This window comes from Amphiura filiformis, chromosome 19 (genome assembly GCF_039555335.1).
Source record: "Amphiura filiformis chromosome 19, Afil_fr2py, whole genome shotgun sequence".
Taxonomy (NCBI): Eukaryota; Metazoa; Echinodermata; class Ophiuroidea; order Amphilepidida; family Amphiuridae; genus Amphiura; species Amphiura filiformis.
In genome coordinates this window covers 48,692,487-48,717,530 of record NC_092646.1, presented here as the reverse complement: position 1 = coordinate 48,717,530, position 25,044 = coordinate 48,692,487, and the positions used below count along the sequence as shown (strand labels likewise).

The 25,044-nt window shown below is 37.7% G+C and overlaps 1 protein-coding gene across 1 annotated transcript; it reads left to right on the top strand.

Moving 5' to 3' along the window:
* The first annotated feature begins 1,631 nt into the window (after positions 1 to 1,631).
* Positions 1,632 to 24,453, top strand: LOC140141638 (low density lipoprotein receptor adapter protein 1-like). Its single transcript, XM_072163549.1, is given in 10 exon segments — positions 1,632 to 1,647; positions 4,864 to 4,980; positions 4,983 to 5,005; positions 6,168 to 6,216; positions 6,219 to 6,276; positions 9,638 to 9,752; positions 14,428 to 14,596; positions 17,651 to 17,788; positions 18,615 to 18,802; positions 20,935 to 24,453. Coding segments are annotated over 10 exon segments (1,083 nt in total). The 3' UTR covers positions 21,145 to 24,453.
* Positions 24,454 to 25,044: the final 591 nt, after the last annotated feature.

Sequence of the window (25,044 nt, the reverse complement as noted above, 5' to 3'; positions counted from 1 at the left end):
AGCCAGAATCGATTCTCCCAAAGATTCTCTAAACAGATTTGTGTGAATCCTAGTTGACATGATTCTTGCAAACTTTTGCTGTTTACACAGAAGTTGATCTGCAAGAAACAATTGCCTTAAATTTGTTCTGCAAGAATCAAGATTGATTCTTGCACTACAAAATCTGACCCTAGGGGACATGGGGTTTTTGAAGGGAAAGAAAATATTCTGCCTGACCTAAACTCCCATGATTCCCTTGAGAATCAAATGGTGCATCCCTAAGGAACCCGTCCCAGGGTAAGGAACTTGTGAGTCTCATGCCTTTTCAAGGAATTTAAAGTTTTCAAATTTGATCAAAGCTAATATTAAATTGTCAACTCTTTCTTGCACTATATTCCCTCATCATCCTCATTTCAAGATTGGACAAGAACCCCAAGACAGATCTGTTTTTTAAAAAGCTGAGTAGTTGAAGTGCATAGCAGCATAGGGGGCCTAAATGAGAACCGTGAGTTACTTTTCACACACAGACTACAGTAACAGATTTTCTTTTTGAAAGATTGTAAAACATGTTATGTTTAAAAAATGAGTCATAATTTTTATGTACGGTATGTAAATGTGCTCACATCATGCATGAAAAGTATGTGAAAGAACCCAAAATGTGCACGCTCACACCACACCACTCCACGCCATACATAAATTCTGCCAGTCACATTTCCCCAATATGAAATTTTTTTTAAATAAAATTTTAATTTTAATTTTACTTCCTTAAAGTTTGGCGGAGGCTTTGGACACACTATGAACCCAGCGCCTTAGACCACTCGGCCACTTGTCTTGTTGGAATTCATTTGAAACTTATTTGAAGATATAATCGCAACTTCAACATAGGCCTACCACGTGACAAGCAAAGGCAGAAAACGTACCATATTTTGGAATTTTATTTGCCTAAAAACATTTATGTGTATTATTAGCGCTCAATTATTGTTAACTCTGTGTTTTATACAAAAAAAATCCAACAATAAACATGATAACTGGGCGTCTATATGGACAATACATTATATCGATTTTGACACATGCTTGTGTCTCAGTACATTAATCATTTCCATGGTCAGTAAAATACCATAGAGGAAAACCTACCATTTTCTTGTATACACGTTCGATGTTTTGATCAAGTATGTGAATATTCGACATTAGACCCAAAATGTTTTTTCAGGAAATAAAAGATTAGATTACCATAAAAACGAAACAGTATTCTTTGGTTGGGTCTAATGTAATATTCACATAGGATTTTCAACGTTTTTTCTATCCTTATTCTTGCTCAATTAAAAAAATATTTTGGCGTATATAAAATTGAAATAAAATTCTCTGCTTCTTAAACGACATCAAATGTGCCACAATTGGGTATCACAAATCGTTATATATGATGTGCAGTTAATATTCATATTTTCTTTTATACAGAGGATGCTTCAGTTTTGACAGGAAAAATATTTTCTTGAAAACCCTCTCACTCGGTTATTTTAAAAAGGTACCCACGCTTCCCTAGAATGTGCAATAAATTAGCATTAACATTTTTCTTATTCTAACAGCAAGCGTTTCTAGAATGTATTATGGCGAAATGTGGTGTACGCCAAATTGCAAGAAGCCAAATTAATACAATGCTAAGCCAGACAGGTAGGTGAGATAAGAAACTCTGGCAGGACACATTTGTGTGTCTAGCTATATTGACTTAACGAGGAAGCATAATATGAATAACTTGCATAGTTTAGGACAATAAGGTTTTTAATGGGACATTCCTAGGTGTAACAGAAATCAATGAACAATTGAGTGTACAAATAGATCACAACTTGTGTTGTCCTTTTTATGTGAAATTTTATTGGTTTTTATCAAACCATAGATACTTCCAGGATGGAAGCAACTGCATAAAAAGATGAGACTGGTACCTACTTCTTGATGGTTGGTGATTCAATAGAGAGCCATGCCCCCAGCAGATGCATAGTCTACCCAGATGGTAGATAACTTCATAGAGAACCTCTAGCTTCACATCCACCCCCCCCCCCATCCCATAGATCTGAGAGGCATACATTTTACTTACCGGGTACTATCAGGGTTCGGTTTTTGCCAGCAAAAACCTGTTTTTTGCCGGCATTTATTGAATCATTCAACATATTTTTTGTCTCATCAAGCCTTTCAAATGAAAAAGTTTTGAATTTCATATGCACCAGTGAGCAATGAAAACGCATGCCTTTAATTTTTTTAATTACTTATAATTACAAAATCTGACCTTGTTACACTCAGGAAATTAATTTTTTAATTTGATATTTCATTTTGTGACAAAAAATATGAACTTTTTACTTTTTGCCATTTTTGCCAGCAAAAACTGTTTTTGCCAAGCGGTAAAACCTGCGAACCCTGCTTACTACTAAACTCAAAATATGATGATTTATAGGCCTATGTGCATTGTGCACTGAACAACAAAAACATCCCCCATTTCAAGTCTATGGATTGAACAGGTGTTTTGTGGTTTTTGGTTTTTTGTGTCTTTATTTGGCCTATAATACTTTAATAGCATTTTTTCGTGTTAATTATGGCCATGATATGCTTTTTTGAGGCAGCTCTTTTATTTGATTCCACTTAAATTCCTATATTTTAATTCCCTTTCTTCACTTACAATTATTTTCTTGTACACATAAAAAATTGCTTTCCTTCTCAGCCTCAAAATGTCTGAGCTGGCTCTGCTCCAGACAGAATACAATTTAAAGATTACAAAATTGGTCTAGACATTCAGTTGGTCACATGAAAAATGTTTGGAATCAATCCAATGTTCAATTTTCAATATGAGGTAAAAAGTGGAAGTTTTCATGATGCTTATTTTGCATTTTTCATGTTCCAATTTAAAAGCAGTTAAAATAGGATTGTCACGAAAATAACAATAGACAAAATGTTATTCCTTTTTTGCATCTGTAGAACAATGTACATGTAAGGAAGAGCAAAATCGCAACTGAAACAGAACTTTCAAAATTTGTCTCTAGTGCCAAAAACATTAATCAGGCAAAAATGTCCACTTTTAGAGAGTACCCCGGTACGGAAGTTGTAAATTGTTAAAATGTTCAATTACTAATTTGCTAACTTGTCAGATGTGCAATTCAATTTTAGACAGGTCTGCTGACTACATTTCCATGAGCATTTCTTTGAAAGTGTTATAGGCTAGACAAAGGGTAAAATTGCAAAAATGTCGCCATGAGACTATGCCACAGATTTGATAAATGATAGGGTACTGTAATTTGTGGTTCTTTTCACATAGAATTTTCGACAATGAAGGGGACTTTTGTGTCTCTTAAAATATGTTTGCAAGAAATGTTATTTTACGACAATAAGTTCATTTTCATGTGTTGTTAAATTTGCGACTTGACCTCTTACTTGCAAAGTTCATACACATTATTTATAATATGAAAGTACAACTCTCCAGCCAGTGTCTGTGTCTCGAGCATAATGATGTGTGTGTGTATGTCACGTTCACTACATTTCATCAGGTGCTACATTGCAGTGTATAGGTGTACATTACCAGGGACTCTTGTAGTAGGCCTAATGTTGTTAGCCAAAACAAAAACATTTTACCATAAGTTTACATTTATCTCCTGTTCGTAGCAACTAGGACCGCCAGCGGTGACCATGAATAAAAATCGGAAATGGTTTATCCCCCATTATCGTGATTTCTTTTTATTTTAAATGAATCACAAACTTTTGACTTGTGACTTTAACTTGACTCTGCGTGCAACATTGGATTTATTCAACCAGAACAAGAATCACTATGGCTAGAGTTTAGTCGGTTAGATACCATTGTATTGTGATTAAAGTGCATCGTTCGCATGCATGCATTATGGGACCAGAGGAGAGCTGAGATTCTCACGTCTGTGGCATGACTTGCATAACTACATGTGTACATGTGCAGGGTCAAGAAAATAGGTAATGGGCAGTCCATAAGGGACTGTTCAATAATATTTAGTTTTGACCAAAATTTTTCTTGTTACATTTTGTACTCCCTTGCGTTCGCTCCAAATTTTTGGATTCACCTTGCTTTCACCTTAATGTTTGCCCCCTTTTCCCATTAACATTCCCCATCATGGTTCTAATATCAGATTCCCCCCTCAAACCCCCCCCCCCCATTCGGATTCTTCCCTTAAACCCACCCCAATGTAAATATTGAATGCTCCCTAAAGGATGCAAACCACACCAAAGATCAAAATGTGAAATCTTCTACACACAAGGGCTGTTTTGGTAGTGTCATTGTAGCTCTAGCTCTTATAAGGGCTCGATACCTACCTTTGCACAGTATTTTTGTGGGACCAGAGAGCACCAGAGAGCATAAAGTCGTGGCGACTTTCACGCTGATTCGTGGTAGCAGGTCACATATACTTAAAAGTGTGTAGATGGGATGAAAAGCAGCAGATCATCATATGAAAAGTTTGACCTTTTGTATTTATATACCGTGCATAAAGTTTCCCAACAGACCTAAAATTTTGTCTTGCTACCTCTGCCCATAGGAAAGAAACTTCTGGTGCTGTCACAGGGCATGTACATGTACATGTAGGAACTCACCTGAAGCAAATTTACCTCAGTGAAGTTAGTCAAGTTCTACATATATAGCGATAATCAATACTTAAAAAATATGTTTATTTGAAATTATTTCCCGGCAAAAGAGATAAATTTCCCTCCGACTTTGCAAGATTTCCGATTTCCCATCATTTATGATTTCTTTATCCAGAAAAGCAAAATTTCCTCCAAATGACCAAATTTCCCAGCAAGGAGATTGCCAAAATTACCTATTTTTCCAGGCCTGGTGATAATCAAGTCAGACTAATAATTGTCTATTTCTTTTTTCTTTTGCAGAGTTCCAAGATGATTGGGAGAAGGCCAAGGAGCCAGTTCTTGAAGGAGTAACATTTTATGTCAAATATCTAGGAATGCGTTTGATGGAAAAATCTAATGATGAACAACACACAGCAGAAGGGTGAAGAAGATATTACATGATGTAAGTGTTATTTAAGGATTCAATCATATTTCTCCGCTTAATATTACCGTTTGACAAGTGTCGTCTGTGTGGTTTACTAAAAGCTGCCTGAGCGAAGTAAACTACATGAGACATGCTGGATCTGAGTTATTTTAAAAGCGGTGATGAACAATGGTGAAACCTGATTGAATCCTTCCAACAACGAAAACAAGCTGAAGATCATACATGTATCAGGGATGTCAGTTTTCAGGCAATTGCCTGATTTCAGGCCTTTGCTACTCCAAATTTCCACACTTTAATTTATTTTCAGCCCATTTTGAGGCTTTATAGCCCAAATTTACACGCTTTTTCAGGCTTTTCCTGCCAAGTCACTTCAGGCCACTTTCATCCCTGATGTATAATTCACATGACTATGACCCTGTTCACATTAGGGAATTTTCTTCTTTCGACGAAGGTCGAACGAAGATTAAAAAGCAATTTTTCCTAATGTGTACGCACATGTCTTCGTTCGACAAAGATTAAAATTGCTTCGTTCAACGAAGCTAAAAAGGTTGTTTCGACGAAGGAATACTTCGTTCGACGAAGCTAATTTTGTAATGTGTACGCTCGCTTCGTTCAACGAAGGAAAGTGATCATGTGACAAGTGACCTTCGCCGGCTTTAGTAATAGCCGGGCGTTAATAGCTTCGTTCGAGCTTCGTTTAACTTTCATGAAATGTGTACACTGCAATGTCTTCGTTAGGTCTTCGTTCAGCGTAATGTGTACGCATGCTTAATTAGTTAATCAAGATTAACTTATCTTCGTCCAATGAAGATATTTTCTAATGTGAACAGGGTCTATCTCATGAGGAATGTTTGTTTATCATTGTTAATTACTCAACCTTAAAAAGAATATCAGTGATTTCTCTATTGATATCAGCAATGTAAATTCAGAATAAAACGGTAATATTTAGCCGCTACCTCCAACTGAATTCAACATGTAAACACACAAGTTCCAGGCATGACAACTTTTATGGGGTTACCTGAATGGATGCCTCCATTTGAAATCTTCACCCCCTGTGTGGGAGATTAAGATCATGTCTTCCATAGGGGGTGTGGATTTCAACTCGAATAGCCCATTGCGTGTACTGCTAACGTATTCTAATTCTAATCTTGTTCTTTCGTACATTTTCTTTCAATACCAGGCTAAATATACCAACAAAATACAAAAGGTTTCATTAACAGTGACACATAATTTATAAAACAGATGGATTTGGATACGCAGGACGACTTACAAGAAATATCAATACATAGGTATGTATGGACAGATCCTACAGTCCAGGGCTTTCCAAATTTTTTCCTCTGTGACCACAGAATTAAAGGAAGAGAATTGTGACTCGACCGCCATCTTGATACAGGCATGGAGCAAAAATTGGGGGTATTCGGTGTCACTCGGAATGCACTTGAGGCATTCGTTGTCATGCAAGCGCGACATGGATGAAGGGCGCATTGGAGAGACCCACTTGATGTGACCTGCGGGAGTACCAAGGCGCTTCAGATGAGGCGCAGAATTGTTTTTGTTCGTCTCCGCGCACCGTTAGCAAGGACCCGAATACCCCCCCAATTTTCTCCCCATAGCTGACAGCGCGATTGTATGTGGCGGTATAGGAAGGCACGAATATATTCACATGTGTTATTATCACGGTACGTAGCAACTAAAAGAGCGAAAATAAATGTAACGCAAAAATGTCCACTTTTAGTATTGTGCTTCATTTCTGATGTATTCCACAAAGTAGGGAATGTGTTTTAATTATTTAACATGATTTCACCAGACTGCTGACTGCATGGATTTATGATTCAAGTATTTTTGGAGTGGGTCCATGAATGACACCCACACAGTGAGCAAACATGGTGCACTGATCAATGCATATATTTCTGTGATGTAATATCAATCCTTCCAGAGTGGAATTTAAAATAAATTTAAGTGCGGAAATTAAATTATAGACTTTTTTTTTTTTTTTTTTTTTTTTTTTTAAATTATAGACTGTTGTCAGACAATCACATATCAATTTGGTGGGCGTTTCAAGAGAATTTTTTTCTGCAAAAATTCCATTCAAATTGTCAGCATTTTATAAATTTCAGTTTCCTCCCGAGCACTGCACATATTTGGAGGGAAATATTTCCTCCCAATTAAAGAATTTACATGAATTGTGTGAAGCTTTGCTACTTTTGTGGAAAATTAGGCTTGACTTCCTAGAAATGATAATTCTTTCTAAACCTACAAAGTCGCAAGTGTGAAAAAAAAAATTGTTTTAAAATATAATTTGCTCAAGGATTTATTTTTTATATGTCATTCCAATGTGGTGTAGCATATCATAGGGGCACATGCCTCCCCCAATTGATTGCAAAATTTAGAAAATCCCACAAGAAAATTGCTTAAACATGGCTTGTGCACCCCCCACTCAATCAGATGATTCAGACCCAGTGCCCCCCAATCATGGTTGGTGCCCCCGCCCCCAATATGATGGCCCATGCTGGGAAGGTTAAGATGTCTTCTCGCCATTCTCGAGTCTGCTCCCAAAGAAAAAGCAAGGTATTGCTAGAAATTTACAAATTTGTAGATAGGGCAAAGTTTACAGCTACATATTTCATATTGTGCATACATATATACAATGTATGTAAGTTTGTTTTACCAGGGTTACTGTATTCAATGAGAATGCAGTGTGACAATTACTTGATGGGGTGCCTACCCTGTCTGCAAACATTGTGTGGGTGTAGGCATGGATAGTCCGATGAGTAAGACCTGTTTTTTTCATAGTTACCAACTATATACTCTGACTCTGATTGCTCAAGAAAGATTAACCACAAAGATCCACTAACCGCCCACTGGACTTTGGCGAGATAGTGATCATAGTCTGAGCTGAGTATAGTCTAGTAACTTAGAAAAAAAAGGTCCTACTCATTGGACTGACATGGATAGGTAACAAAATATTGAATCATGGCGTAAATTAATTAATTCCTTTATGGATATCACACAATGATTTGCATCACAAATTTGACCTCCCTCCCCCTGTCCCCCACCATAAAAAAAGGAAGGGTATTCAGAATTTTTTTCACCCACAATGTAGATTTTTCTGTTATTTGCAAAGAGATTGAATTGTAAGTTATCTATAAAAATGTCTGTTTTTTCTCTATCAGATATCAGGGTAATTTTAGCCAAAAAAATGAGGTAAAATGTTTTATTCTAGCGGCAACGCCTATGTGCATATGTGTCAATCTTGATTGACTGAATTAATTCTTGGGATTCGGAGATTTTATTTAAGAGACACTCCTTTAAATTTGACCATGATTTTATTTGCAGAGTATTTTAGTTATAAAGTGCATTGCAATAATTGTATTACAATAATTGTGTACATTGTAAACTGAAAATTATTATTTTAGAAAAACAAAAGTGGCTACTGTCCTCCACTCCTCCTCAGCAAATCTTATATCATACAAAATGTATTGTAAAAGTGACCTGCTACCACAAAATGAGCATAAAGTTGCAAGTTGAACATTTTGAGACATCCTGACTGCTGAGGTGATTTGTTTGCGGCACACCTGTACAAGTCAGTAGTATCGTCCTATCTTGAATGGCCCATTGTGCCCACCCCCCTTCCCCATTCACAAAAGACATGCAGACATACTCTTGGCTTGAAGGGGGGGGGGGGTTGAAACAACGGTAGAACACCAATGCAACCAGGATGTTTCGAAACTACCAACTTGCGACTTTACGCTAATTTCGTGGTAGCAGGTCGCATTGCTTTAGTCCAGCCAGTATTATAGGCCTACACTACAATACATGATGGGTTATTGCTGGTTACCAGGAACTTGATACAGGAAAATCACACCTTACAATAGAACAGCTGATTAATAATGCCTGTAAGAAAAGAAAATATAGTGCTAGTTAATCATGTTTAGACTCCCTAAAGTATTGTTCTACATGTATGTACAATGAAGTGTATCGATTGCACAGGCTTACAGAATCAACTGTATCCTGGTGTTGGCACCTATAATTATGCATCAATTGTGTTAGATGTGAAACAAGGAAATTTAACAACAAGCTGAATAGATAGGAAAATGATGATAAATTCAGTAATTGTTTTATTCATGTATACACTCTGCAGGATTAGATAGCGTGCACGATTCGATAAAAACTACATGGTGAAATGAAATGCACATTTGTGTAGTACTTATTAAAAGTGAAGAGAAATTTAAGGTTGGAAATTATATGTACATAGCCAATGAAGTGAACGTCTGTCCTCACAGTGAAATTTTGCAATTTTTTTTTCTGTAAAATACTTTATTTTTATTGGTGTATAAATAAATGGTCTGGTTTTTGGAAATTATTAATTCCAACAAAGTATTTTTTTTTTTTTTTTTTTTTTTTTTTCCTTCAGAATCCTAAAATGCATACAAGTGATAAGAATAACGATATAGCATTTGGTTACATTTCCATGTACTTCAAAAGTATTACTTTTAACAATGTCATTTTTTGTTTGTTTTGTTTTGCCCAGAATATCCTATTGCACAGCAGATAAGAATAACGATAAAGTATTTGGCTACAATTTACATTTCAAGGAACTGGGAATGTATCATTCTAACGATATAATATTTTTTTGTTTTGTTTTTGCAGAATATCCTATTGCACAGCAGATAAGAATAATGATAAAATATTTGGTTACATTTCAAGGAATCCACAGAATGAATCATTAGAACTCCATGCTTACCTTTGTGCAAAGAGAAAAATAGTAAGTACACAAAATTTGTTTTGGGTACATGTTTGGGGATATCCGAGCAGAGTGGCCAAGCGGAACTGGCTCGGACTCATAATAAGAAGGTTGCGGGTCCGAGCCACGGGGACGCCATCGTGTTGTGCCCTTGAGTAAGGCACTTTAATCTCGATTACTCTTCTCCACCCAGGTGTATAAATGGGAACCGGGAAGTGCTGGGAAGGTAACAGACTCCCTGTGGAGGTGTGGTGATCCCCCACAGCAACATTTCATGGTGGAGTCTGGCCTAATCGGCAACGAAAGAGAGATGGGCACTGTAAAAATACAGGTTCAACTCCTTTTTGTACTTTTTTTTACTGTTAGTCGATCATTTTACGCTGATGATGTGGGTCTACATCCACTAGTGACTAGTCCAAAGGTGCGGGTTTGCTAAGGTTTGCTACACATAGTCCTACATGTAAGGGTCGTTAATCCAAACGCTCACTCGTACCCTAAACCTAACTCTAACCCTAACCATAACTTTTGGACGAGCGAACGTTTTATTTTTGGAGTATAGCGTCGTACATGTAGAGAAACATTTTCCAGGATGAGCAAACCTTATTTTCAGAGTCAGGACTAGCGGAAGAATTACAAAAGGTCATTGGTCCTGTGCAAGAATTATAAGCCCTGGGACGGGAGGGTAAAATTTCCAAATGGCATGCCAAAAATTTATTGCCACCCTCTTGCAGTGACAAAACTTTATTGTCCCCCTCGCATCCTACCTCTTAGCACCACCAGTATGTTAAATTTCTAGAAACACATTTTGCAAACCTTTGCTTGCCCTCCCAACTCAGTGGCCCTCCTTATTTGACTTGTGAAAAATATCTTGTCCTTACCAAAATAAAATCAATTGTATCCTTCATTCAATTGCAACTGAAGTCAACTGATTCAGTACACTCATGGTGCAATCAGGAAATAAATAAGATTGGGAAGTGACACTAGAGATAAAAAGTAATACAACTAGGGAAGCCGCCATTACCTTGCCATCGCGTAGGCCTGGAACACTACCGCGATTTCTACCGGCTGCATCGCGCCCGTGCTCCGCGTTCAAGTCATGAAAATTACCAGTAAAATCGCGGCTTGCTTCATCCACGGTTAGACTTTTTCAAGCCTGCTACAGTGCATTTTTTTCAAATGTTGAACAGCTTTTTTAATACTTTTAATTACATTTTTTAGCGCATCCATGAACTTAATTTATCAAATACATTAAATCAACAAACAATCCCGCTATCCAGGCCAAGATTTATAAAAGAAAAATACTGTTTCAATCACGAAAATTAACCTAATTTCGCGCATACACGTAAGACTTGGCGATAGTCTATTCAGATATCGTTGTCAAGCTCGGTGATTGACCCGAATGATTGACAGTTGGGAGCGCGTGCTATTGTTGGCGTAGTCATGGTGCTGGGAGCTGCTGAAGCGTTCGGGGTGCTGGCGACCGTCGAGTCTCACGATCGCCAGCACCCCTTTTTCCAAGATGGCGGTGCCCGTGCTGGTACCAACTTTGTGGTTCGCGGCAGCTTCTGTACAGCATACCGTAGCGTGCAAATTTGGCCAAATTTGGAGAATCGGCGAATCACTGTCAACCCCTTGGTGCAATCAAGTAACATACTCATATTTTCTATTTTGGGTATGATTACCGAATAGGGTGCAACTTGCTAGACTTGAGTCCAGTCCTCGTTTACGGAGTTTAGGGTTAGGGTTTAGGGTTGGGGTGGGGCAGTCTTGTAATAAGACTAGTAGAGTTGCACCCTATTCGGCAATCACTCGCTATTTTGCTTATCAACCATTTTAATGCAAATCCGCTGTTGCTAAACGAAAGCAAGACATACACAAATTCACAATATGTGGTCATATAATTTGTATTGTCTTGCTGTAACACAAGTAGACTAATAAAATATACATTAAAGTGTCTTGGCAATACAGTCCATCACCATTTTCATAATTTGATAAAGATACAAGTGTTTGATTTTTAGGTAATTTTCAGTTTTCATTTTTATTTTTTTGACTTCTGGATTTATTGTTTTAATTATTACATATATCCAGGGACAGGCGATTCTTGTGAACTTTTTTCGCATAATTGGCTTTTTTTTTTTTTCCTATGGGCAAGGATACATGATTTGCACTGACCGCGCAATTTGCTATTTTTTTCCGCGCAAATCGCCTGTCCCTGCATGTATCTGTTGATATTTTTTCTCCTGGTGAGTGAAAATGAACTCCTAGGCATATTCATACATTGTACAATCCACTGTTAGCAGTTAACATTTAATTGAAATATACATTTGATCAAAAACATGTCTGGTATAATTATACCAGCATGATTCCAGTGAATACATGGTGCATGGTATAATCCAGTGCCCTTGATAGCTTAGTTCATGATGTATGTGTCTCATTAAACCTCAATTATTGCAGGCTTACAGATCATGTATCATGTCACCCATATGCTGATTACATAGTTTAAAATTGGTATATATGTGCTCATTGCTGGTGGAGAGGCTAGTTGGAAGGGGACCATCACCACTGGGCTATTCCAGATGAAATGCATACACCCTATGGAAGACATGGCCTTAATCCCACACACAGGAAGTGTGGATTTCAAATAGGGTTACCTGAATGGGTGATTCCATTTGAAATCTACATCCTATGTGTGGGAGATTAGGTTACGTCTTCCATTGGGATGTATGGAGTTCAACTGGAATAGCCGATTCTAGGGATCTGGTACAACACTTAATATGTGGTGTCCCCATTTTCAATATATTGGTGTTTACCATACAGAAATGCGAGTGAAGACCAATTTCCTGCTGTTAGTAAGCTATCATTTTCTTCGGTAGGGGGTCCCAAATATACGGGGGGCCGGGGGGTCATAAATTTTTTGAAAGAAAAATAGGGAGTCATAAAATTTTTGCTGACCAAAATGTACGGAGCCACAAGATTACCACAGATACATTGTACATGCAGATCGAGATGCCACTCTTCAGGTTTTAACCTGAATTCAGTTTTTTTGTGAGGACAAATTCCCGAGTTTTTATTTATTTTCAGCCCGTTTTGGGGCTTTTTGCATTTTGGCCCGCATTTGCTTGCTTTTTCAGGTTTTTTGAGTGAAACTGGCTGGCATCTCTGTACATGTAATGTGTTTATTTTATTCAAAAAGACTGATTTCAATATAATTTCAGCCTGTTTAGGGGGTAAGATGTATATCGGTGAGGAGGGGTGATAAAATTTTTAAAAATTCGGGGGTCACAATTTTAATATTGATGCCAATTTTTTCTAAATTTGGGACCGGGGGTAGCGCTAGAACTAAACACTCCAGTGTCCGCAGGGACCCCAGAACTTGCAGAAAATTAAAACATAGGGGGTCCGGAGTAGAGTTTGGTGAGTCCGAGTTGCACAAATGCAGTACCGTATAAATAGTACATCTGCAATAGCGCTAGATTGAAAAACTGGGGGTCTGCAGGGACCCCTGAACTTGCAGAAAATTTAAAAACAGGGGTCCGAACTCTATTTTGGTGGGTCCGGGACCCCAAAAAGCAACCTAGCGCTACCCCTGTTTGGGACCCCCCCCCTTTTGGGAGAAAATGCTAGCCCCTTTAAAGTCAAATTTTTTAAATAAATATATTGACAATAAAAGAATTGGCCAGAACCCACAAATAACCTCTGTGTTGTGCTCTGTAATCACCCAAATGAATCGGTTCGCACCACACCCTTTACATAGCCATTTGATGAGAATGAGAAATTATACATAGACTACATATATTATATTTCTTTCTCCTTGGAGCAAAATTGTTTTTCATTATGTTTCAATTAATTTTTTGATTATGTTTCAATTACGCAGTAATTGTGTGCTCATTTCCAATATATTTGCAATATTAATAGTCTAACAAGGGAGGACATGGTCTAACCAGGCCAGTGGAGGAGGCAAAATGTGTGAAATAGAAATAGGCAAAAAAACGAGAAACCAAACGCAGATAAAAATTAAAATGCATTAAAAAACTTCCTTGTAAAAGCTCTTAACTTTGCAACGAAGTAAGATTGGGATGTATGGATCTCAACAATATCATTTAAGCATATTGATGATAAATACATAAATAAGGGATTTATTAAGTGTCATTATTGCCAAAGGGTGCAAGATGGTAAGAGGAAGAAACAAAGGAGAAAAAAGATGACAACAACATCAACAAGAAACCACAAGAAACTAGAAATTGGGCTAGATTTTGAGGAAACTGCAAGGTGTATTAGGCCAAAAAAAAATAAAAGGTTCGTCTCAAAGCTTGCGCGCGCGTTTGTAAAATCCCACAATTTGACAAAAAACAAATGCGGAAATTTTTTTATTTCAAAAAAAATTTTTTTAGTTTTCTGGAAAAATTCAGTGAAAAAAAGTCGGGAATAGAATAAAAAAAAAAAAAAAATCGTATTTCGCATTTGTTTTTAAATTTCTCGTGAACTTTGAGACAAACCTTTTTTTTTTTTTTTTCTTTGGTAATAGGTTTATTTCCAGCTGGGGACAGTCGGGGCACTTGTCAAAATTGCTTTCATGGGCCTAGTAAGTCGGATGGTGTCGCAAATGATTGAACAACCCAGGATTGAACCATATTCAGAATACTGAGAGTAGCAATGATAATGTATTACATTAAATCTTGTTTGTATTTGCTTGCAGGCTGAGGCATTAGCACTGACAGTAGCGCAGGCTTTTAACATTGCCTTTGAGTATTGGGAGGACTGTAAGGATATACCAGATAGTGGGTCATCATTACCTGCAGGAGCTGAAAGCAGATTCAATGGTATCATAGTTAACAGAACAGAATTAGAAGATTTACCGGAAGCAAGTAAGTTTTATGTCAACGAGCGAACAATTGGGCTGTTCCATTTAAAATCCAGACACACCCTGTGGAAGATTTTGCACAGAGGGAGTATGAGTTCTTCTTCCTTATAAGTGCCTCTCTCATATGTATGAGTATTTTCGCACTGCGTACAGAGAAGCTGTACTTATTATGCCTCCACCGCGAGGCATACTGTTTTTGCAATGTCCGTGCTTCCGTCCTTCCGTGCTTCCGTCCGGACGCTATATCTCGGGCATGCATGGGCGGATTGACTTCAGATTTTCAGGATAGGTGGGTCATGGTCAAAAACTCTGGCTACTTTTTTTTGGGGTGAGGTTCAAGGTCATATACTGAGGTTAAAGGTCATTTTGAGGTCAGGGGCCCATTTTCCTTATTTACCTCTTTTCTCAGAGACTAGGGGTCGCACGTTCCTCAAACTTGGTGGGTGGGTGCATCTTGACCCCAGGCAGAACAAGTTTGTATTGGTTAGTGGGTCAAGGTCACCTGAGGTCACCCATGGGTCATCTGAGGTCAAATGAGCAAAAACTGTTGTATGGCCATGATACTTGGTACATACAATCAACATTTAGAGCCAAATTTTTGGAAGGTCATTTTGGGGTCACCCAGGGGTCATCTGAGGTCAAATTAGTAAAAACTGTCGTATGGGCATGAAACTTGGTGGGTACAGTCAACATTTAGAGCGAAATTTTTGAAGGTCATTTTGAGGTCATCCAGGGGTCATCTGAGGTCAAATTAGTAAAAACTAGCATATGGGCATGAAACTTGGTGGGTACAGTCAACATTTAGAGCCAAATTTTTGGGAGGTCATATTGGGGTCATCTGAGGTCAAATTAGTAAAAACTGTCATACGTGCATGAAACTTGGTGGGTACAGTCAACATTTAGAGCCAAATATTTGGAGGGTCATCCGGGGTCACCCAGAGATCATCTGAGGTCAAATTGATACAAACTGCTTTGTATCAACTTTTGAGTGCCACATCGCTCCCTTTGGTGGAGGCATCCCGTCGACGCTGTGCGTCGAAAACCATGACATCCGAGAACCGCGGTCCATCTAGTTTTTACTCTGGAACCTAGAGTAGATGAGTGTATTTTGAAGTACAGTCAGCAGTACCAGGATGATCCCCTGCTCTTTTCGAATAGCCTGTGACGTTCTTTAACATGCACACTACATTAATGTGAGAAAATATGCATGTACACGGGACCGACAGCTTAAAGTACCCTCCGAAGCACTAAGCAAGTAGAGTGAAGTGTCTTGCTCAAAGACGCAAAGAGTCGGACCTGGGATTCGAACCCTTGACCCTTGGATTCACAGTCCTATGCCTTAACCGCTAGGCCACGCTCCCCTCAAATAGAATAGACAGTTGGGTAACTTCCATTTGAAATACTCACTCCAGATGTCAAAGTTATAGGTAAAGCCATAGTACAAGGGGAGTATGGGTTTCGAAATGATTAAACCTGACTAATTACATTTGAAAAACATACTCCCCCTGTGGAAGATATTTACAAAATCTTCCACAGGGGTAGTGTGGATTTTAAATAGAATAGCCCATTGCAAGAGAGACCAAGAGCTTCATTTTTGGGAAAGTTTTATAGTTACGATAGAACATTGTAGAACCATCATACAAAATACATCTCCTGACACAATCTGGTCCATGGGGCCAAAGGCGGCAAATTTGAAACTGAGACAAAGGTAAAAATATTGAGTAAAAAACAATAAAATACATAAGAAAATAGACATCAAAAAACTTCATAACTTTAGAACCAAGTATGCTAGGCCTTTGTTGATTTCAGTATATGATAGCCTATTGTAAGTATAATGTACATGTAATAATCATAGTAACTCAATTTTCCAAAATGCCACCTATGGCCTCCATGGACCAGATCATGTCACATATGTAGGAAAACTGAAGGTCGCATGTCACAAGTTGGTACCCCAAAAAAGGTGGAGGTGTTACAATTTTTCGAATGTAGGCGAATGAAAAATGTCATATTGAACCAACCCCTTGTCCTATTGAGCTACTTTGGGTCTCATTTTAAAGCTAAAGAACAGGGCTAAAACTGTGTAAACTAGTACTGAAAAGTGAGTCAAACTAAATAAATGGCATCAGCTGAAATTGAAAATTGATGGGGTGGAGGAGCACGTGGATCAGGAGCACGTGGATCAGGAGTACATATTAGCATAGGAAAATGTAAGATTTCCATAGTGTTGGTTTGAATAATTATTGTATCTTCATAACCCCTTGTCATATTGAGCTTTTCTATGTCTCATTTTAGAGCCAATTACTCAAAGAAACAAGATTGACTACAAAATTGATCAATTTCATATTCTATATTAGTTTCTCATTACATTTTGTACCACGGGTTGCCTCTAAATACACAGAAGTCAATGCAATCACGTGCAAAAACTGCAAGGTTCATATCTCCTTTAATATTCACTGTATCATGATAAATGTATGTATTTTCTGAAAGGAAATTGCACAAGGAAACTAATTTTTGCATTATGAAAATGGTAGGAAGTAGTGTTGGGAAAATATGAATGATTAATTAAATTTTAATTAAAAAATATCAACTGTTTTTGGCGCACCCTGTATATCGTGAACGCGATTACATAATTTTTTTGAAGGGTGAGACTGATGCATCACTATTTTGTGAACATATCCTAGCACATTGGACAAAATCCAACATCAGACATTTGTTGTGGGGTATTTTATGTGAATAAGGTCCAATTTGAGAAACATGCATTTGAAAATTTTGATTTACATTGCGGCCTATGGGCTAATTAGTTATTAATTAGGCAATTACGCCAAAACGATAAACATTTTTGAGGTAAAAATGGTATGAGATGTTGTAGTTTTACAATATCTATAACATATTAAAAAATAATTTTTTTGACTATTTTGACCATGTAACACAAAATGGACCACCTCATGACACGCGACCTGAAGGCACTTAACAAAAGTAATTGCTTCCATTGTATCATTTCATTTCCTTCATTAAACTATTTTCCTATTAATTCTCACTCATTCATTTTGCTACGTAGCATCACCGCATCAAAAGTCAGCACCACAAGCCATTCCCGGCTCACATCACGGGCGCAGTAGAATCATCCCGAAGAAAACGGATCAATCACAAAACCTCATTGTTGGTCATCAGGGGCATCACCCATGTCACCGCCCACGTTAGATCCCCCTCCCGGCTCAAGAACCAAAAGAGGTGAGATTTGTATTGTCTAAAACTTGTAAACAGGTTCTTAAAGGCTCTTGAAATTTATTTTCCAAAAGAAGACGGAAAAAAACCCTGTTCTACGGACGGGCAGACCTTTCTAGGGTCGGTCGGGCTTTTTTTTTGGGGGGGGGGAATACAAAAAAAAGAAATTTGTTCATGACATTGTCGGAATTTGGTTCGGTATTCATTTGTGGAGGAAAATTTTTTAACCAGTTTGTTCACAATCTGGGTCGGGCGGGCCCGTAGAACAGAGTTTTCTTTTTTCGTCTCCTAATGCATAAATTTCAAGTCTGTTCCTGTGAAGGTTTAAGGTCCGTTCATACTACCCCCGCATTTATGATGTGTTGCTTTGCAATGTCGATATATCGATTACTTTTCAACGCATCGCCAAGCATTGCATCTCAAATGAATGGACCTTTAAAAAAGCCTTGTATATGGAAGGGATAAAAGTTATGCATGTACAGGGTTTTCTTTAAAAGCATTTTACTATAAGGAGTATTTTTTCAAACCACAAATAAAGGGGGCGCTACAACATCTTCTTGTTTGACGTCTTCTGCACATGTGACATCATAGGAGGTGTCTCAACATCACTAACAACAACAAATCTTCAGAGCAACAACATACGCTGAAGATGCCGGTTGAGCCGGTGAAAGCGCTCCGGTAAGTACAAAATTTGAGAAGCGGAGAATTTTGATTTCTGATCCTATAAATGTTTTCAAGAAAAGAAAACCTCTAAATTTTTGTACTGATTGTATTTCTGTGTACTCTATTCTTTGCAGTGTTAACAGTTCACTCGCAAGGTTTTCCACCCATGTCAACATCAGCCCCTCCCTCATGTCCAGCCATCCCGCCCAGGCAAAGAGTACCACGTAAATCACTGGAACCACAACCGGTCACCGTTAACGGCCATAATGGTCATCACACAAATGGGGGCGTGGACGAGACGACAGATCTTCTTAAAAATTGGGTGAGTAAAATAGGCCTGCCACTCATGAAGGATTTACCATTGTTTCAGAGACAAAACTGATCTTGTGGATTCATATATAATAATAGATAATAAAATAGATACCGTATGGCGTTACATTTTCTCAAGGGGGCGTTTATTCAAGTCAATTTTAGAACGATAATTCCCGTTAAAATCATTAGGTAAACTTAAAACTCACGCTAAAGTGACGAACGATGAACTAGAAACACTGACTTCTGGTTCACTTCCGGGTTTCCAATCCTGATTTTCGTCAATTATTGACGCTATTATCAACCATGTGGGCAACTTGGTAAGCTTACTACACAAGATAGCATGGAAATATCGGCATTTTTGAAACATCTTGGTTAGGGAGGGTGCATCAGATGCCCCTCATGTCAATGGATTCATCTGTCCCTAGTCTTAAAATGTTCCTATTGTCACAAAACTAACATGTGCCAAGTTTGAATTAATTCGGAGGTCGTCCTGAGGGGCCACCGAGAGCCAAGTTACAATGTGTGTTCCTATGTAGTAAAGTTGTTGACCCCTGTACAATTCCAATTAGAAGCCGATCGAACAATTTAAAGTAGCTGCCATATCAAAACCGTTTGGATTTAGAAGCTCAAATCTTGGGAGCTAAGCGTACTGATAATCATCTTTGAATCTGTGATGAAAATCCATCTCAAAGAAATGACTGTGTGTGTTTTATTGTCAAAAGCGCCCCCACAGTCCATATTCTTGGGAAAATCTATAATTTCTGTCTTAACCAAGTGCTATAATACTTTATTTCACACTGAAAGTTGTTAATATGTATTATATATTGATCTAAAGTTCAGAAAATCTGCTTTGTAAAAGTGTAATGACAACCAGGACATCAACATTTGTAAAATTTGAGGTAAAATTACCACAAAATGCCTATTTCACTGAAATTTTGTATCGAGGGCGCTTGTGCCAATTCCACACATGCTCATTTTGTTGGTGATTAATTTTTATCACCGATTCGAAGATGATTATCAGTACTATAAGCGCAAAAGATTTGAGCTTCTAAGTCCTAATGGTTTTGATATGGCAGCTACTTTAAATTGTTCGATCGGCTTCTAATTGGAATTGTACAGGGGTCAACGAACTTTACTACATAGGAGCACACATTGTAACTTTAGGCTCTCGGTGGCCCCCAGGACGACCTCGAATTAATTCAAACTTGGCACATGTTAGTTTTGTGACAATAGGAACATTTTAAGACTAGGGACAGATGAATCCATTGACATGAGGGGCATCTGATGCACCCTAATCTTGGTTGAAAAAAGTGGTGGGTGGCGTTTATTTGAGGGGGGCGGCTATTTGACGAAATACGGTAAATAAACTTGGATTTATATAGCGCATTTTGCCAGAGGATTCAAGGGGCACTGGTGAATCATCAGATCGCATCAACTAGGCCGCTTGCCTGGCGTATTACGTGTCTGATGCATGCTCCCCTCCCCCAGTTCACGCTGTTGTGACTTTACGAAAGTTTGAGTTAGAACTTTGTTGGTGCGCGCAGTAACAACAAATTTGTTACAAAGCAGAATGATCCCTGTGAAAACATCCTCAAGCAATCGTGATTATACTGTGGTTCGCCTCAAGTTCAGTAGTGACGTAGGTGCATATTTCGATGTGAATCGCGCGCGTAAAGTTAAAAGCGCAGAGCGTACACATACAAGGGTAGTTTGTCCGCACGCTTGCGGCGCAACCGCGATAAAAGCATTGACGTCACTACCGAACTTGAGGTGAACCACAAACCCAAGATTATTGACTACCGCTCATAAGGGTGTCTGTGGAGTGTGGAACCATGAAATGACCCAGTCTCCCCCAAGTCTCTCTAGAACTGGCAAATGTCATTTGAATCTATGCTTGACTAAATATATTTTTAAAAAGACTTGCATGCGAGTTCAGAATATTTGAACACAGTATTCCCTCTGGGAGCAAGTCACTCAATATTCAATTTCCAATTAACAAAAAAGACTGGATTCATTAAAACTTGTGAAAAATTAGTAAGTAAAATTGTGTTCTATTGACTCTTAGTCTGAGGATTTTGTTTGTACTTGAATAATCATGATAAATGTATGACTTATTGTATGTATTCTGTTTTCTCTCTGCAGCATATCAATGATGATGTAGACTTAGATGAATGCTTTTCAAAATTGGCAGAGAGCCGCTCCAATCCCCAATTATTAGACATGAATGTAATGAGAGGACCGTTTGATGCCGATGTTATTGTCCACTTCTCTGCAGAAAACAATGAGAACAGTTCTTTATTATCAGAAAAAGTAGACGAGTCTTCAAGTGAGGATTTATTAATAAGCATATGAAGTTAAACCTGGTCAACAGTGTAAGTTAATCCTGGTTAACAGTGTATAACATATTATGATATATATTAGAAAGATAATATAAACTGGTTCGACCATATAAAACACATGCTCTAAACTGGATTAAACTAGTTTATAATAATGAATGTTTGCTGGTTTAATAGTGCTTACATTAAATAATCTTAACCACCACATTTCATATTGCTTTGAAATGGATAAAAGACAACATGAAAACTGGTTTATTATGTTAAACTGGTTTAATGTCTTGTTAAACTGGTTCTAACCACCGAGCTGCACAGACTGTCCCTGATAAAAAGGACTCAAGTCTGGTGCTTGTATGGATATGAGCAGTCAGGGTAAACAGTACAAACAACACATTACATGCCAGTGTCCAATTAATGATGCTTACCCGCCAACCTAATATAATCATACAAACAAGGGAAGAGGCTTATGCATTATACATTGGGACCTAGAACCATTCTATGTTAAATGTATTGTAAAACTGGTTTAATGTCTTGTTTTAAACTGGTTTAATTGTACTCGGGAGCTACTGTCACTCATAATAACTGTACTATTTTGATAAAATGGCAGAGAAGATAGGAAGCAATTAAGGAGAGTGGTAGACTGCTCCCACAGCAGTCACTTCTGCACAGGGTTCAGTTTAACTGGTGTTGTGGAGCAAAATGCTCCCCATTTTGGACAACCTGCTACACAAATTTCAGCTTGTATAGCAATTTTTTACAATGTAAACATATGCTAAATTGCTAATATTATAAGAACATCGCCTAAATAAGGTTTTCGCTCAAAATTGCTACGCACATTTTTCAAGTAAATCGAACCCTGCTTCTGCACTCTTCAAAAGAATGTCACAGTAGCTCTCCTGGTAGCTCTACATGTTGCTCTTCTTGATGGCAATGGTGCCAAATCTTTTTAAACTTGTTCAAAGCAAATCCAAATAAACTAGTTTAATCCATTATAAATAAGAAATAAACAAGTTACAACGGGTACACACCAACAAGGTTAGACTGGAAGAGTCCGGATTCTGTTGAGGTTACTCCAGTTGAAATCCATGCAACCCCTATGGTAGACATGACCTTAATCTCCCACATAGGGGTGTAGATTTCAAATGAAGTCACCCATTCATGTAACCCCATTTACAGGGATCTAAATCTTAAGGAAATTTCCTGGTTTTAGGAAATTTTGCTTGGCTCTTCCCTGTACAAAGGATAGGGAAATACACAATTTCAGGAAATATGTGCGTGCTTGTTTTCATCCCTGCCATTAGTAATTTGCACTCCCTGTGTGGAAGATAAGGTCATGTCTTTCATAGGGGGTGTATGGATTTCAACTGGGATCGCCCATTTCACTCTCCATGAGCGACATGTAAACATGGCAGAATTCAGACGTATGCAGTCTAACCACTATGGTACATACAGATAATGCAGGGTGTTTGTAAAGTCAAATGTCTAACAAAATGGATTCAATACTTATTCACAAAATGGCTGGGAATTCAATATCAAATATTTTATGAAGCTTGCCAAAGTTTGGTGATGGTATACAACACATGTGGGACGCATGGGTGAAGGTTGTGCGAGCAAAAGAAAGTTATATCTGCAATATATTGCTTCTGATCACATTTAACCCCCTGAGCACTACTTGCCGATCTAACATTGCCTCTGATTGGTCAATTACTTGATATCTTCACTTTAATCATCAATCAGAATGGAGCTTTGCAAATAATTCACCTCAATTTTTGTGTGTGGTGAAATTATTCTAACAATGTTGCCGATTGGGCCAATTGATAATGGAAACTTCTTTTTGGCCAATCGGCAGGTAGTTCTCATAGGGTTAAGCTGGGGTTAAGTCTGCAATGTAAAATAAACCTCTATTATTCAACATAGTATTCAATTAAAGATTAAAAATGGGCTATTCCATTTAAAATCCATACTCCCCTGTGTCATGCAAACCATGTGATCCATCACTACGTAAGTAGTCGTGACCTCTGCAGGAAGTGACATCGGTCTACGACAGCAAATTTCAAAAGCCCATTGAGCCTGCCAGCTTACTGCAGTTGGGATTTTCTTGTACGTACACAACAAGTATTTTTGACAGGAACATTTTGTCAGCACTCAAACCAGTTCCAACTTTGTGATTTGTGTATACTGTTGGAGAAGTAGGCTATTTTAAAACCCTGACACATTTTTTACCGCAAAAAAATATATTGGAGTGTATTTCAGCCTGTTTCAGGTTTGGGCATAGGCAATTTTTGCATGCACTAACTTTAACTGCACACTGTAAAATTAAGGTGGTTTTGGCTTTCATGAATAAAAATTTGCATGCAATTTGCAAGCAAGGGATGGATTTGTGGTGTGATCAAGCAAAATCAGTCTGAAGATGAGCATATTCAATTTTCAGTTTTCTACTTTGACGTATAAAGCATTTGCAAAGCTACATTTTGCAGAAAACCCCATTGAAATTGGACAATCAGTTCAAAAGATACGAGAGTTTCCAAAATAGGCCTGACGATGCGTCTCGGATGAGACGTGATACTGTAGCCAACTCAAAACAGTAAGTCCAAATGGACAATTTGATATTTAATTTTTAATTTATCTATCTACCTGGATGATTCAGAATATTTACAAATATAAAACAATAGGAAGCAAAAGGAATTATTTCCTTTGTTGTGACTATAGCTCAAAATCAATATTTCCGATTTCCGACTGATTTTGCTTGATCACATCATATTCACATATAATGATAAGAGTTAATTATAACCTTACGGATTATGTGTTGTATTAACTTGATGACTCAGATTTAATTATTTGATTGAAAATTTATTTACTACAATGTGACGAATGAAAAGAAGACATGTTACTTATAACAGTTTTTCTTGTTCATTCCACGCCTTCTGTGGAAGATAAAGGTCATGTCTTCCACAGGGGTGTATGGATTTCAACTGGAATTGCCCCTTTGCCTTTGAAGACAACTTTGTATACGACATCACATAAAAACATAAAATTGAAACTGAGTTACTAAGTTAAGGGATCTAAAATGGGCGTTTATTGCGTTTCGACAGTATTTTTTGTGGGACATGAGAGCACCTCAGACCTATCAAATTGCATTCTGAATACGAAGCATGTCTTTCTGATATCAAATAATTTTCATTTTTTGAAAATCACAATATAATACAAATTTTATGACGATTTATAAAAATTTGATATTTTTCAATTTTTTGATATAACAGTCCTCGAAGTAAATTATATAAATCTAATGATATATTCTTAAAGTGTATGTAGCAGGAAGGAAAAGCTGATGGTCAATTGAAAATTTTGACCTTTCAAATTGAAGATATGTTTTTTTTCCCAAAAGACCTAATTTTTTTTTGGTGTTTTGGGAAAAAATCCATATCTTCAATACGAAAAGGTCAACATTTTCAATTGATCATAAACTTTTCATCCCACCTACATACACTTATGTATAAATCATCAGATTTATAAAGTTTACTTCAAGTACTGTTAATATCAAAAATATTTTGGCAAAACAGGTTCCTTGGGCGTGGTATCACAAGGGGGCGGACCGGCGGCGATGGCGGGCGAACGTTTTGGCCAATGGAAGACCAGTGAGATCTACAAAGTTTAGATTGGGCAAATAACCAGGGTACAACACACTGATTTACATATATTTTAACTAGGATTTACTTTAAAGAAGAATAATTGAGACTGCACACATCTATTTAACTTTCGTGAACTCTATTCATAATAAACCAACACAAACAATGTAATGATGGAGAGAAATGGGTGGGCCTGCTAGCTGTTGGACTCTTAAAAGTGATACCAAAAATCAATAATGTAATTTAGAAAGAGGCCAGGGACACATAAAAAATATACCTAGCAAAAATGTGCA